The 12,249-nt window shown below is 35.6% G+C and overlaps 1 protein-coding gene across 3 annotated transcripts; it reads left to right on the top strand.

The window, feature by feature from the left end:
• The first annotated feature begins 2,954 nt into the window (after positions 1-2,954).
• Positions 2,955-5,531, top strand: LOC145065822 (F-box/kelch-repeat protein At3g23880-like). Of its 3 annotated transcripts, none has more exons than XM_079012911.1 (2): positions 2,955-3,225; positions 3,995-5,531. In XM_079012911.1, the coding sequence occupies exon 2, from the start codon at positions 4,037-4,039 to the stop codon at positions 5,291-5,293; it is 1,257 nt and encodes a 418-aa protein (XP_078869037.1). In that variant the 5' UTR covers positions 2,955-3,225; positions 3,995-4,036; the 3' UTR covers positions 5,294-5,531. The 3 variants fall into 3 exon arrangements, with proteins under 3 accessions (XP_078869037.1, XP_078869035.1, XP_078869036.1); XM_079012909.1 differs by having other exon boundaries at positions 2,955-3,817; XM_079012910.1 differs by having other exon boundaries at positions 2,956-3,152.
• Positions 5,532-12,249: the final 6,718 nt, after the last annotated feature.

Here is a 12,249-nt window from a genome sequence, read left to right as displayed (position 1 = left end):
TTGATGAATCGAATATGTTTTTTCCATCTCAAGATCCTCCGGTCGTACCACCATCTGCTCAATCATCCCGCGTTGCAGATCGTTTTGAGGTAGAGCCTGTTCAAGCTCCTAACGTTGTCGCTCTTAAACGTGCTAGACTTGCTAAATCTGCCGAGAAGGGACAACTTTTGTTTAAGAAGAGCTCAGATCTAAATGCACCTGGAGATCAACCAAAAATCACTGTTACTGATCTCGAAGAAAGACGTTTTAGAGATACATACGGTGATAGGTCAGGAATTGTTTCTTGGGGATTTCATGACACGTTGAATATGTGGATTGTGAGAAGAAATAGTGGCAACACTGAATTGTACAAAGACTGTCATGACTTCCATTCATGGACTAGGGTGGATCTTTCAGAGTTATCTCAAGCTCCTTTTGAAAATCCCTCACAAGATCCAAAGGCAACTCACTTCAAGCTCTTCTTGGAAGACCAAGTGAAGAAAGGCTTTCCGGCAATGAAGACTGCAGAGTCTATTATCAAGCATTATCCTGATGTGATTGATCCCAAGACTGGTCATCCACTTCAAGTTGCGATGTGGCCTGCTACCAGTCAGGTTAAGCAAATCTCAGTACATCAAAACTATCCAGATGGATCCTTAAGCTCCATGCTTTATTGGGTATTTGACGAAACAACAGCCTCTGTGGTCATTAAGCTCAAAGATGGATGCATTCGTCTATATGACTGGAGAGATCTGTTCAAGTTCGGGAAATGGGATATCGATCAACTGAGTCTTCATCAAATTAAAGTTGCTGAGGAAATTTTTGAGCAAGCTGCCAAAGAGTATACGTCGATGGTTGCAGATATTATAAACAAGCGAATGTGGAACGGAGCAATAGGGAAGTCAGATGTGCGGTGGTCGACAAATATTGAATCCAAACTAGCCCCAAACCAAGGGGGAGATTGAAGGGCTCAATTAATGGTTTGGTCTAGGCTTTCAACTGTAATTGTTCTTTTGAGCATTTTTGGTGTAACAGTGGGGCAAAGTAAGGTTCACGGTTAGTGGTGAGTTTACGGCCGTAAACCCAGTTTCCGGCCCATGTCCTATTTCCGTTCATTGTCTATTATAAATAGGGGTTGTGTAGGTCTTTATTGGTTGTTGATGCTAGACAGTTCACGACCAAGTGTAAACAAGTTGTCTCCGACGTTTTCAAGTAATAAACGTGTGCAAGCTTGTTTCAATTCTTCTTCTACTCGTATTCTTGTTTCTGTGATTGTGTGATTGCTTGATCATTGGTAAAGATCCGTTTTAGGACCTTACAGTTTTTTGCATATGTGGGTATGGATATGGAGTTCACACATCCATTATTTTTTAATTTTAGCTATAGCAATTAGCAAGCATGTGCCTCTTAGAAACATCATTTTGTGAATTTGTTGATAATTTCAAAACCTCATTTTGTTAATTTGTTAATAGTTTTAAGTCAATATTTGAGCATCTTGTGGATGGGTCATCACAGCTGTAACTAATATTATTAGGAAGAGGATCTAGTTTAAATAGCTGTTAATTGTTTGTTGTGGTTCTTATTCCTACACAAGATTATTAAACTGTGTGTGCAGTGATAGCTACTAAAGCAATTCTGACAACTAATATCGAGCTCAGTGCATTTCTTGATTTCTTCGATTAAACAATGTGTGGATTACTTGATTATTGTAAATTGAACATCGAAATTGACATGACACGAAATGAAATTGGGACACGACACGAAATGAATTTGGGACGAAATTGAAAATCGAATTCGTGTCCGTGTCGTGTTCATGTCAAGTATAAATATGATATCGTGTTTTGTTGTGTTGTGTTCGTGTTTAAAATTTGACATGAATTTGACATGATTTAGCATTTGTTTTTTTCGTTCTTTTGTGTTTTTCTTGTTTGTCGTGTTATCTATGATTAAATATTAATTTAATAAACTAATTGTTACATTATGTTATTTGTTGTGTCGTGTCGTTTTTGTCGTTTTTTAATTTGTTTGTTTTCGTGTTAATTAAAAAAACACTACATCGTGTTCATGTTACATAAAACCTTGTTGTGTCGTGTCAGACAAAAACATGACACGATGGTCCGATTTGTCACCCCTACTTAAGACACACAAACACGACACGATGACCCGATTTTTCACCCCTACTTAAGATACATAAATGCTTACTGTTTGAAAACATCAAAGTTGCATTAAATGATCTATAGATTGGGCCGAGGCACTTGTCTTCTCTGATACTCATTGATGTCTGCTTCTATTCTCCTGCATTACCCTCGACGTTGTTGGTTCTACTTTGATTTTTGGGTACTGGTTTGGTACGCAATCTTCGGAGTTGTTATAAATAAGTTAGAAGGGTTAAGCAAAAGAAATAACAACATACTTTGTTGATTTTGTTTGTTGGAGCATCATATTTTCATTTCTACGTGTTACAGTGTTGTACTTCTAAAAAATTTACCTGATTAGAGCACTATTCATCCATATTAAAGGCTATTTTCATTCCTTAAAGAAAAAGAGTTAGAAGAAGTATCCAAAAACCATTTGATGTTGATTTTGTATTTGTGCTGTCGTACTTTATAAAAGACAGGACCATTCCTGTAAATTCTTTATTAGGCAGGTGCAATTTCTTTAAATTCTTTATAAGGCAGACATCATTTCTGTAAATTTATAAAAGACAGGACCAATTTGTGAATTATTTATTAGGCATGTATTATTTTTGTAAATTTATGAATCAAAATCGCAAGTGGAAATATCCCAACTCCCGTTTGATATATAAGTCCCCCCTTCTAACTGTTTTTTCTTAACTCCCATTTAAAAGGAAGCACATTAAATTTCGCGGAAAAGGGAAAAAGAAGACAGAAAAGAACCTTCCATGTAAAGACGAATGATAGTAAAGTAAAAAGCGATATTCGCGTTTACTTTACTCGTGTTTACATTGCTTTGTTTGTCACACGCTTTCTACTCTGGTTTCTTGATTTCTTTCTCCAAGTATATAGCCCTCCTTCAGACCTTCACTGTCGGCGATATCTCCTCCACCTCCGTCACCATAGTTGGTTACTGTACCCCGGCCACCCTCCTTTACCATCATCGGCTGCGATTACTGATTTCCCCTGCACCGTTGCGGCCTCACCGGCGATTAACTGGTTAGCGTTTTTTGATTTACAACAAGCGTTGAAAAGGGTACTCGCGTGTGTTTGACTATTTTCTACTGCTGAGGTGTTCAAAGACTTCATGTATTTGCCTATTTGCTAATTGCTACTGTATAAACTCTCTAAACTGATTAGTTAAGCAAGATTACTTTGACTGTTTGTCTGTTTGAAGCTATTGTTGCAAGCTTCGGCTGTCAGTTTGAAGCTGTTCACCAGTGACATGCTTTTGGTTCCATGGTTCTCCTCCGTTAATATGTTCAAAATGATATCATACACTTTAAGCTTAATCTTTCTATATTAAGGTGCCAAATGTCAAATTCTTCAAGCAAAATTTGTATATGTGTATATGTTTCGTTCTGACTTATGTACGCATTCTTTTATGAATGTTCTCATTTGAATTTGATTCTGTAAAAGTTTACGTTGAGTTGGTTGTGTCAAATAAAAGGACTGAATTTCGGATATCAAAATCCACTATTTGAACACCTGAGTAGTGATGCTAATGGGGCAAGTATGTTTCTCATTGTGGTTCACCTTTGTAAGGGCGGGATTAAGAACTTCTAACCATACAATTAGGCAATAAGTTCACCCTACTATGCCTAAAAATCAATGTATACAGAGCTGCATCTTGAAATATGCTGTTAATAGGGTTCCTTTTTAAGGTGTGTTTAACTTCAAATGTTATCTGTTTTTTTTAGTGTTTATGTTAGAGTTTGTTGAAAATCGATATGTTGAAGTTAAAATGTGTTGATTTTTTTTTTTGGTTTTTTATCTCGTCAATCGGGATCGGGCCTCCTCTAATTGGACATTTTTTAACCGGTTCACCTGTTACCTTGCAGCTCTTCAGCTCTTAAACCCCTTTGATACACCTCGAAGTGGAAATGTGGAATCAAATAAAGTTTCTGCTGAAAAGGAAAAACAAAGACAGGAGAAGACCCTCACAGGCGAAGGTTACTTTGACACTCGAAACGGCTTCACCTCAACACCCAGATACTATAGAAAAGCTCCCAATCGATGTTTTATCAAACATATTCATCAGGTTATTGGCAAAAGAAATTGCTCAATTGAGGTGTGTCTGTAAATCTTGGAATGCTCTGTTATCCGAATCCTCCTTCATAAAATCCCACCTCCATCATTCAATCCATCACAAGGATGAGATTCTGTTGTTCTTCAGACATGCATTTTCTTTTGACCGGAGACCATTCACAGCACACACCTCTCATTCTCCGGATCTCGAACTGACTAATTTCATCAAACTCCCAACAAGTCCCCAATCTAAAGACACTAGGGGTGATATTATTGGATCCGTAAATGGCTTAATATGCTTCAAATACGGATCATATGATTATGCAATTCACATTTGGAACCCTTCTCTGTCTATGGTGTTAACTCTCCCGCCATATTCTTTGCCCAAGGATGAGTGGATGGTAAACCATTTCCGATTTGGGTATGATCCCAAAACTGATGATTACAAAGTGGTGAAGCTTACAAAACTTTCCGGTGCAATCAGCATGTTATCACAAGTTGAGGTGTATAGTATGAGAAAGGGTTTGTGGCAGTTGATAAGTCAAAGGTTTCCAGCGAACATCAAATGGGTTTCTGATGAAGAGGTAGTTTGTGTAGATGGGCATGAAGGCCATGTTCATTGGCTTGGTTATACTGATATGGAACAGAAGTTACAAACGATATTGGCATTTGATTTGGGTGCAGAGACATTCCGTGAGATACCTCTTCCAGATTCTATATTACATCTCCATGAAGAGTGCCTCAATGCGATGGGAGTTTTGGGTGGAAAGCTTTGTGTGATGTCATGCATTTTTGAAGCTGGTAAATGTGAGGTGTGGGTGATGGAAGAGTATGGGGTGACTGAATCATGGGTCAAACATCATGGGTTTTCCCAGTTTAGTGCTGATATAGTTCCATATGGATTCACATTACGTGGTGAATTTCTTTTTCAAGTTGATGAAGATGCTAATGATGATTGTCTTGTTTTGTATGATCCAATTGCAGCCAAGGCTAAAAACTTCAAGAAAATGGGTAGAATAACCATAAGTAAAGTTGTGGAGTATGTTGACAGTCTTGTTTGGGTAGTACCTGAGGAGCGTGAGATAAGCTCCTGCAGCATCTCCCAGTTTTAATCTTGAAGCTTCACTTAGTTTCCTGTCAAGTATCAATTCTTAGTGCATATCATCTGCATTCTCTCTTGTCATCATGATGTGTTTAACATTTGGACATGTTGGTTCGTTTTTAAATTATTTTTTGGTATTCATATTTTGTTTATATTACACTTTCCCTTAAGCATTGAACAAATGTCTAGCCTTATTGTTATTATATTTTATTTTTAATTGAAAGTATTTTGTGGGAGATTTGATTTTCTGGTTTAATCTCACAGTTATTCAACTACAGCTTGGGCCCGTTGCCTGAGCAATACAAGAAAACAAGTGAGATAGATTCAATATTTTGAGTTTTTAGTGCATTAGAATGTTGAAAGTTTTGTGAGGACCATTTTGCAAATAAAGGAATTAGAATTAAATAAGTAAAGTAAATACATCATTTTTATGAAACCCCTTTGTATCCTTTTCTTGAACGGTGAAAGAAAGAATATGAGAAGCAAGAGCATAAAGGGATAATAGGAGAAAAGAATCGTAATCTATTGAAGCAATTACGGATGGGAAATGAAGCTCTGGCCTATGTGATACATTAAGATTTGGATGTTTATTTTGTGAAGAGCATAATTTGGATTGTTCTGTAATAAAAGCCAAAGGAGAAATGCAAGGTATACATATACTTATGATGTATGATCAATCTAGTTTGGAAGTGGAATCGATGATGATGATGATGATGATGCTGATGCTGAATGATATAAGTAATTTAGTAAAATCTAAAGGGTGATTATACCCTTATATATGAGTGGATGAATGTATGTGTTTGTTAAAAGGGATATGTAACCTTATAATCAATCCTACATCATGGGTGAGTGCTTTGACTTTTTGTGTAAGGGCATGTAAATAATTTTCTTTATACGGTATGAATGTGTTAACTTTTTTATGTGGATGCTTATGAATATATTATACTAGGTTACAACCCGTGGAAACCAGGGTAAAAGTTTTATAAAATTTTATTAAATTAATAAGATTTAAATTTTTATAGACTTTTTGTATTGATGATTTAAAATTTTATTAAATTAATAAGATTTAGCCATGTCATTTTTATTGGATCCATGTCATATTTTAAATAGTTTAGCATTGTACTTTGGTGTTTAAGCCATATAATTTTCAAATCTGGCTTTAAATGACAACATGATCTAAAGGAAGCTCAAATATAAATATAGCAACAGATTTGAAAATATAATGTACGCTTTTTCAAAATTGTTGTATAATTTGAAATAAAAGTATATTTCTATTTTGGACCTAACATAACGTGCGGAGGAAATGAAAATACAATATTATTATGTGAAATAGTTGTAGCTTTATTGGTAAAAATGAAGTACATTGTTGGCAAAATACCAAAATTAAGCTTACAAGTAAAGAGTATATAGCATTTCCATATATATTTAGTAAGTGCTTTGCTAACTTATACACCCTGTACCAGGTAAGATGATTTTCTTAATCTAGCTTATATATTAACCAAGTTAATGGCATACTGTCAACGCTTTTAGGCCAACATTAAAAGCAAAAATCAAGAAAGCGAGGAAACTAAACCCAAAACATATAAAAATAAGTTTCATATATCAAACCAAGCAAAATTCGGTGAATCATATTCAATAATCTAGAAAGCTTTCAACTACTATACCGTCCTTATAGCAAAACACATATGAATCACTAAAGATTATCACACAAACAAATAATCAAACACATGGCATGCAGGAAGATATTCATCTTATCAGACATCAAAACAAAAACACTAACCGATACTCAATTTGCACAGATATCTAGATTCATGCATTCAGAATTCGCAACTGCATACAATCAAGTTCACTTAAAAAGGCTATTTTGCTTCATATAGAACCCCACACCACAAAAACACATAAAATAGTCAAATGAAGTTGATATCACTCTGCCTGCCAAAAAAAACATAAGAACAAAAAAATATAAAAATATACCTTTAAATAAATAGCTTATAGATGTGCAAGCGGATTATTGATTGTGTCACACACACACACACTGACACACCCGCACATACACAAAACATAAATAGGTACGTCAAACAGAAAAAAAAAAAAAAACATACCTAATGAAGACTGATGAAACATGAATCGAAAATGGGAGTGATGAATCGGCAATGAAATAGTCTTGAAATCGATGGCATTGGAGTTGTATTTACAATCCCATACAAAAATTACATAACCTTACAACACCAGACGGGGAAGAGAGGGAAAAGTATAGGATTCTTTCACAAAAATGGAAGGCTCACCTGGATTTGCTTAATTTAATTTCGGCGGATGTGGTGACTATACGCTGCTAAAAAAACATAGAAAATAAGAGAAAGAATTAGAATGAATTATGATCTATTGATGATTTCAAATGTTATAAATTGAGATTGACAATGGAAACGATTACTTGCATTTGCTAGAATTTTGCTTATCAATCCAAAAATCTTGAGAGGCTGATTTCTTGATTTTAAGTTATTGGAACCGATATGCATAGGTGGAGGGTATAAAAGTAATTTAACTTATATTAAGAATGAGTGGAGGATTTTCCATGTGGCAAAAAAGAGTGTTAATCTTAATGTATTGAAAATTTATGTGAAAGACAGTAATTGTAATGACATTATCATGTGGTTCGAATAAGTCAACGATACTCTTAATCTCGTGCTTAATTAAAAATTCATCATATTCAATTTGAAAATTTTGTTTGTATCTTTCTTGAGAGGACATAATTTCAATGGGTAGTATTGGACATGACTGCTAACCAGGAAGAACTTCGACCTAAAGCCAAAAGGAAAAAAATAAATGAGAAAGTCTTTATACAACATCCAATAACCTTGTCATTGATTATTCTACTATAAACATATTATAGCATTCTACTTTATATGATACGGTTTTTTTATTAAATTGCTATTTACCGCTAAATTACACCTGATGTTCATGGTTTAAACATATTGTAGTTGATATTTCACATGCAATTGTTTCTGAATGATAATTTTGTTTCCAATTACAGTTTTATATATATATATATATATATATATATATATATATATATATATATATATATATATATATATATATATATATAACACTGCATAAAATAGCAATGTACTTTCACAAATACTAATTTCTGCATTTTTTGTACGTAATACATATGAAAGTTGGATGCTAAAGGCCTATTTTTTGTTGTGTCTTTCTATTGTGTTATGCATCCAAGTACTTTCCATAAAACCTAAAAGTGGACAACAAACATTTTAACATATGCATACAATAGCAAGGTACTTTCAAAAATTTAGATATCTGGATATTTTATATCCAATAAATATAAAAGTTTGATGCTAAAAAGCTATTTTATGCATATATTCCAGCTATTTGTAACAGGTAACCATTTCGCCCCTGTACTGTTATCATACTCATGAGATCTAAAAGACCATTATGAGTTTGGAACAAAAATTAAGAAACGTTACAGATTTTGGGTTACCTATATTCAAATTTGAAGTAGAATTGATTAACTGCAAAAATTAAAGAAATCTGATTTTTTTTTTCCTGAAAGTACACACATATTTTTGCAATTGATACAAATTTATTTGTCAAGTTTTTGTTATTCTGGAAAATGGTTTGAAACACAGCACAACAGAAACACACTAAACCCACATAAAATAACATTCATTAAGCATATTTAATCTTTTGAATTGAGAAATAGAATGATAAATATACTGCATATAAAAAATTGTGGTGAATGAACAATCTTAGTATAAAGAAACTAACTTGTTTCCTGTTGTATAATATGTAGATGTGAAGAAACATATTTTGGAGGAAGTCGGACGATGCAGGAGGAGGGTTTCTTCGAATTCGTGTAAGTTGAAAATATATGTATACAATATAAATTATAAATAGGAACATATATCATTTAACCGTATATTTAGGGATTTGATTATAGTATTTGAATTTGAAATCTTCATACAGCTGAGATTTTATAAAAATATTTGAAGTTGAATTTGAAATACAACCGTTTCATAAGTTATTGAATGAAATAGAAGAATCAATATGGTAAGCAATAAAGTCTTTCCTTTCATGAATCGGGTATGTTTTTTAAGAATCTGATCACATTAAAAAAGGATATTAGTTACAGATATCATATTTCGTTTCCATATTTCATGCATATCATTTAAAATCGCAGGTTTTCTTTGATATTTAAAAAATAAGTGTAGAAGGGTAATTTTACATTTGACTAAAGATGCATTGAGAGGATTGACACGTGTAATATGGTTTCGTTTATTAAGAATGGAGATGGATATTATTATTAAAATATAGAATAAATAAATAATAATAATTAACAATACAAAACGTGCGCTAAGCAAAACCCGTAATTTCCCCCTTTATTACTTTACTTTGCAGGGGAAATGACTTATTAGGGTAATTAACTGTTGCCCTTGTACTCAATTGGTTACTTTCCTTTTTTTTTTTGCATCTCATTTACCATTGAACTTGTTGTAGCTGTTCACAGAAACCATTGAAACCAGCTATTGAAGGTTTCCGATAATTTCTTATTTTCGGCGACTCTCCGGTCGTCTTCTCAGTTTGATGACTTATAGCAGCAGCAAGCAGCAGGAGATGGTAATGGTGGTTTACCGGCGACAAAAGGGAGGTGGCAGGTGGGTTCCAGTGATGGCAGGTGGCTTGCTGCTTGCGTCCCTTCTTCCTTTTTCTGGCAGCAAATCGACAGGAGGGAGAGAGGGGAGGGTGGAGAAATCTAAGCAGCAACACCAGCAGTGGATGCTGCTTGGATGGTAGTCGAGAAAAGTCCGCCAGAAAAACTCGTTTTTGCTGGAGGCTCGGCGAAGAAAACGACCGGAGAGTCGCCGGAGATAAGAAATTGTCGGAAACCTTCAATAGCCGGTTTCAATGGTTTCTGTGAACACCTACAACAACTTCAATGGTAAATGAGATACAAAAAAAAGGAAAGTGACCAATTGAGTACAAGAGCAATAGTTAATTACCCTAATAAGTCATTTCCCCGTTTGCTCTCTGGTTTCTTGTTACCCAAATTCAAAACCCTCATTTACTGTCGGCGATATCTCCTCCCCCTTCACTGTCGATTACTGTCCTTCGGCCGGCCTCCCCTCCTTTACCATCATCGGCGATTACTGTTTTCACCTGCTTGACCATCGTGGTGGGCACTGACGAGTATCTGGTTACCGTTTTTTTAATACACGTCAAGCGTTGTTATTGACAAGGGGATTTGTGTGTGTGTGCGAACGACTATTTTCTATTGTCGATGTACTTTGCCTTCTTGTATTTGTAACTTCATTTATTTGCATTGAAAAGGGGAAACGAAGACTTCATGTATTTTGATATTTGCTACTCTCGAAACCTTATATGTGGGTATCTCAATTGACTAGCTAAGCATGAGTATGTGACTGTTTGTGTGTTTGAAGCTATTGTTACTCGCAACAAACGCAGAGATTGGGGATCTCACTTTGATAGCTGTTGTTCACCACCAGTGACATGGTTTTGATTAGGGTAAATGTCAGTGTAGCCGAACAAACTTACGTGTTTTGGTTTAAAAGGTCCCTCATCTTATTTTTTGCTTTCTAAGGGCATCAACTTGTATTTTACCGGCCAATTTGGGTAAACAACCCATTATAACCGGTTAGATCTGCCAAATAGATTAGAAAATGATGACATGTAGCCTCGTCAGCAATACTTGGAGCCTAGTAGACTTCTGCCTCGTCAACAACTTTGGGGATTAATCTAAGCACTCCTTGCTCGATCGAGCTCCTCACAACCACCCCTCAATTATTGTTGTTCAATTTCCGATGAACCTTCCCTCCCCTCCTATGTTGCAGTAGATCGGACCAGAAGAAGAAGGAAGTCATCGGAGCAGCCCTAGAGTGTCGACGCCCCTCCTCATGACCTCCCAGCAATCGTCGAAGATTGACGCCGTCCCCATCTCGCGATCACCAGCCAACGTCAGAGTTCCCTAGCGACTTCGAATGTACATTCGTTGAAGATGGAGACGGATTGCAACCGCTTACTACTTCCGTCTTCCTTCCTCGACCGATGCTCGCTGATCAGCCACAAACAATCACCCCATCGTTTCCTGTTTCCGTCCGCATCAATTTCCCTTCCCGATCTAATTAAGACGAAGGCCCCCCATTTTGTATATATTAGTGATCTAATGAAGACGATTATTCAATCTGATACCTAATCAAATTGGTTGTGAACAAAGGAAAATGAGGGTGGCGATTGGTTTCTGGGTAACAATTATTCAATTGAGAAACACACACACCCCGTCGTCGATCAGATTTGATGTTCATGATTAGGTTACTCTGTCAATAACAAAGAAGATGAAGAACAGAGTGAAGAATGTTGATTGAAATCGAAAGAGACACCGTTGCTATCTTTTTTTATTTAAACCTCCGATTTGTTGTGATGTAATTCATACAAAATGAGAAACAAATGGAGTCTTCGTTGATTTCATGGCCACCGTTATTGAATTTAGGGTTATTGTAAGTCATGTACCGTGTCAACTGAGGGAAGACTTTAACAATTGACTTAGAAAGAAGATTGGATTCGACAAGAGTCTCAGCGAGAATAGGCAGCTTTAGCATCAAGCACAGGGGAATGACTACCTGTAATAAAGCACAGGCTAATACGAGCCGACAAGAAGAAGCAAGGCTTTAGATTACCAGATCCTGGACACAATCTTTACCTGCTGACTAGGAAGGGGTTCACCGGATGACCCCTTCATTTTTTTCAAAAGGACCTTTTAAATCTTAAAAACATGAATTTGTACCCTTAGAAAGCAAAAAAATAAGATGAGGGACCTTTTAAACCAAAACACGTAAGTTTGTTGGGTTACAGTGACATTTACCCTTTTGATTAAGCACCATGGATCTTGTCCATTAATAATATGTTTCATATGTTCCAAATGATATCTCATAC

Source organism: Lactuca serriola, chromosome 8, assembly GCF_051521515.1.
Source record: "Lactuca serriola cultivar US96UC23 chromosome 8, Lser_US96UC23_V15, whole genome shotgun sequence".
In the NCBI taxonomy this organism is placed as follows: Eukaryota; Viridiplantae; Streptophyta; class Magnoliopsida; order Asterales; family Asteraceae; genus Lactuca; species Lactuca serriola.
This window is presented reverse-complemented; position numbering and strand designations above follow the sequence as displayed.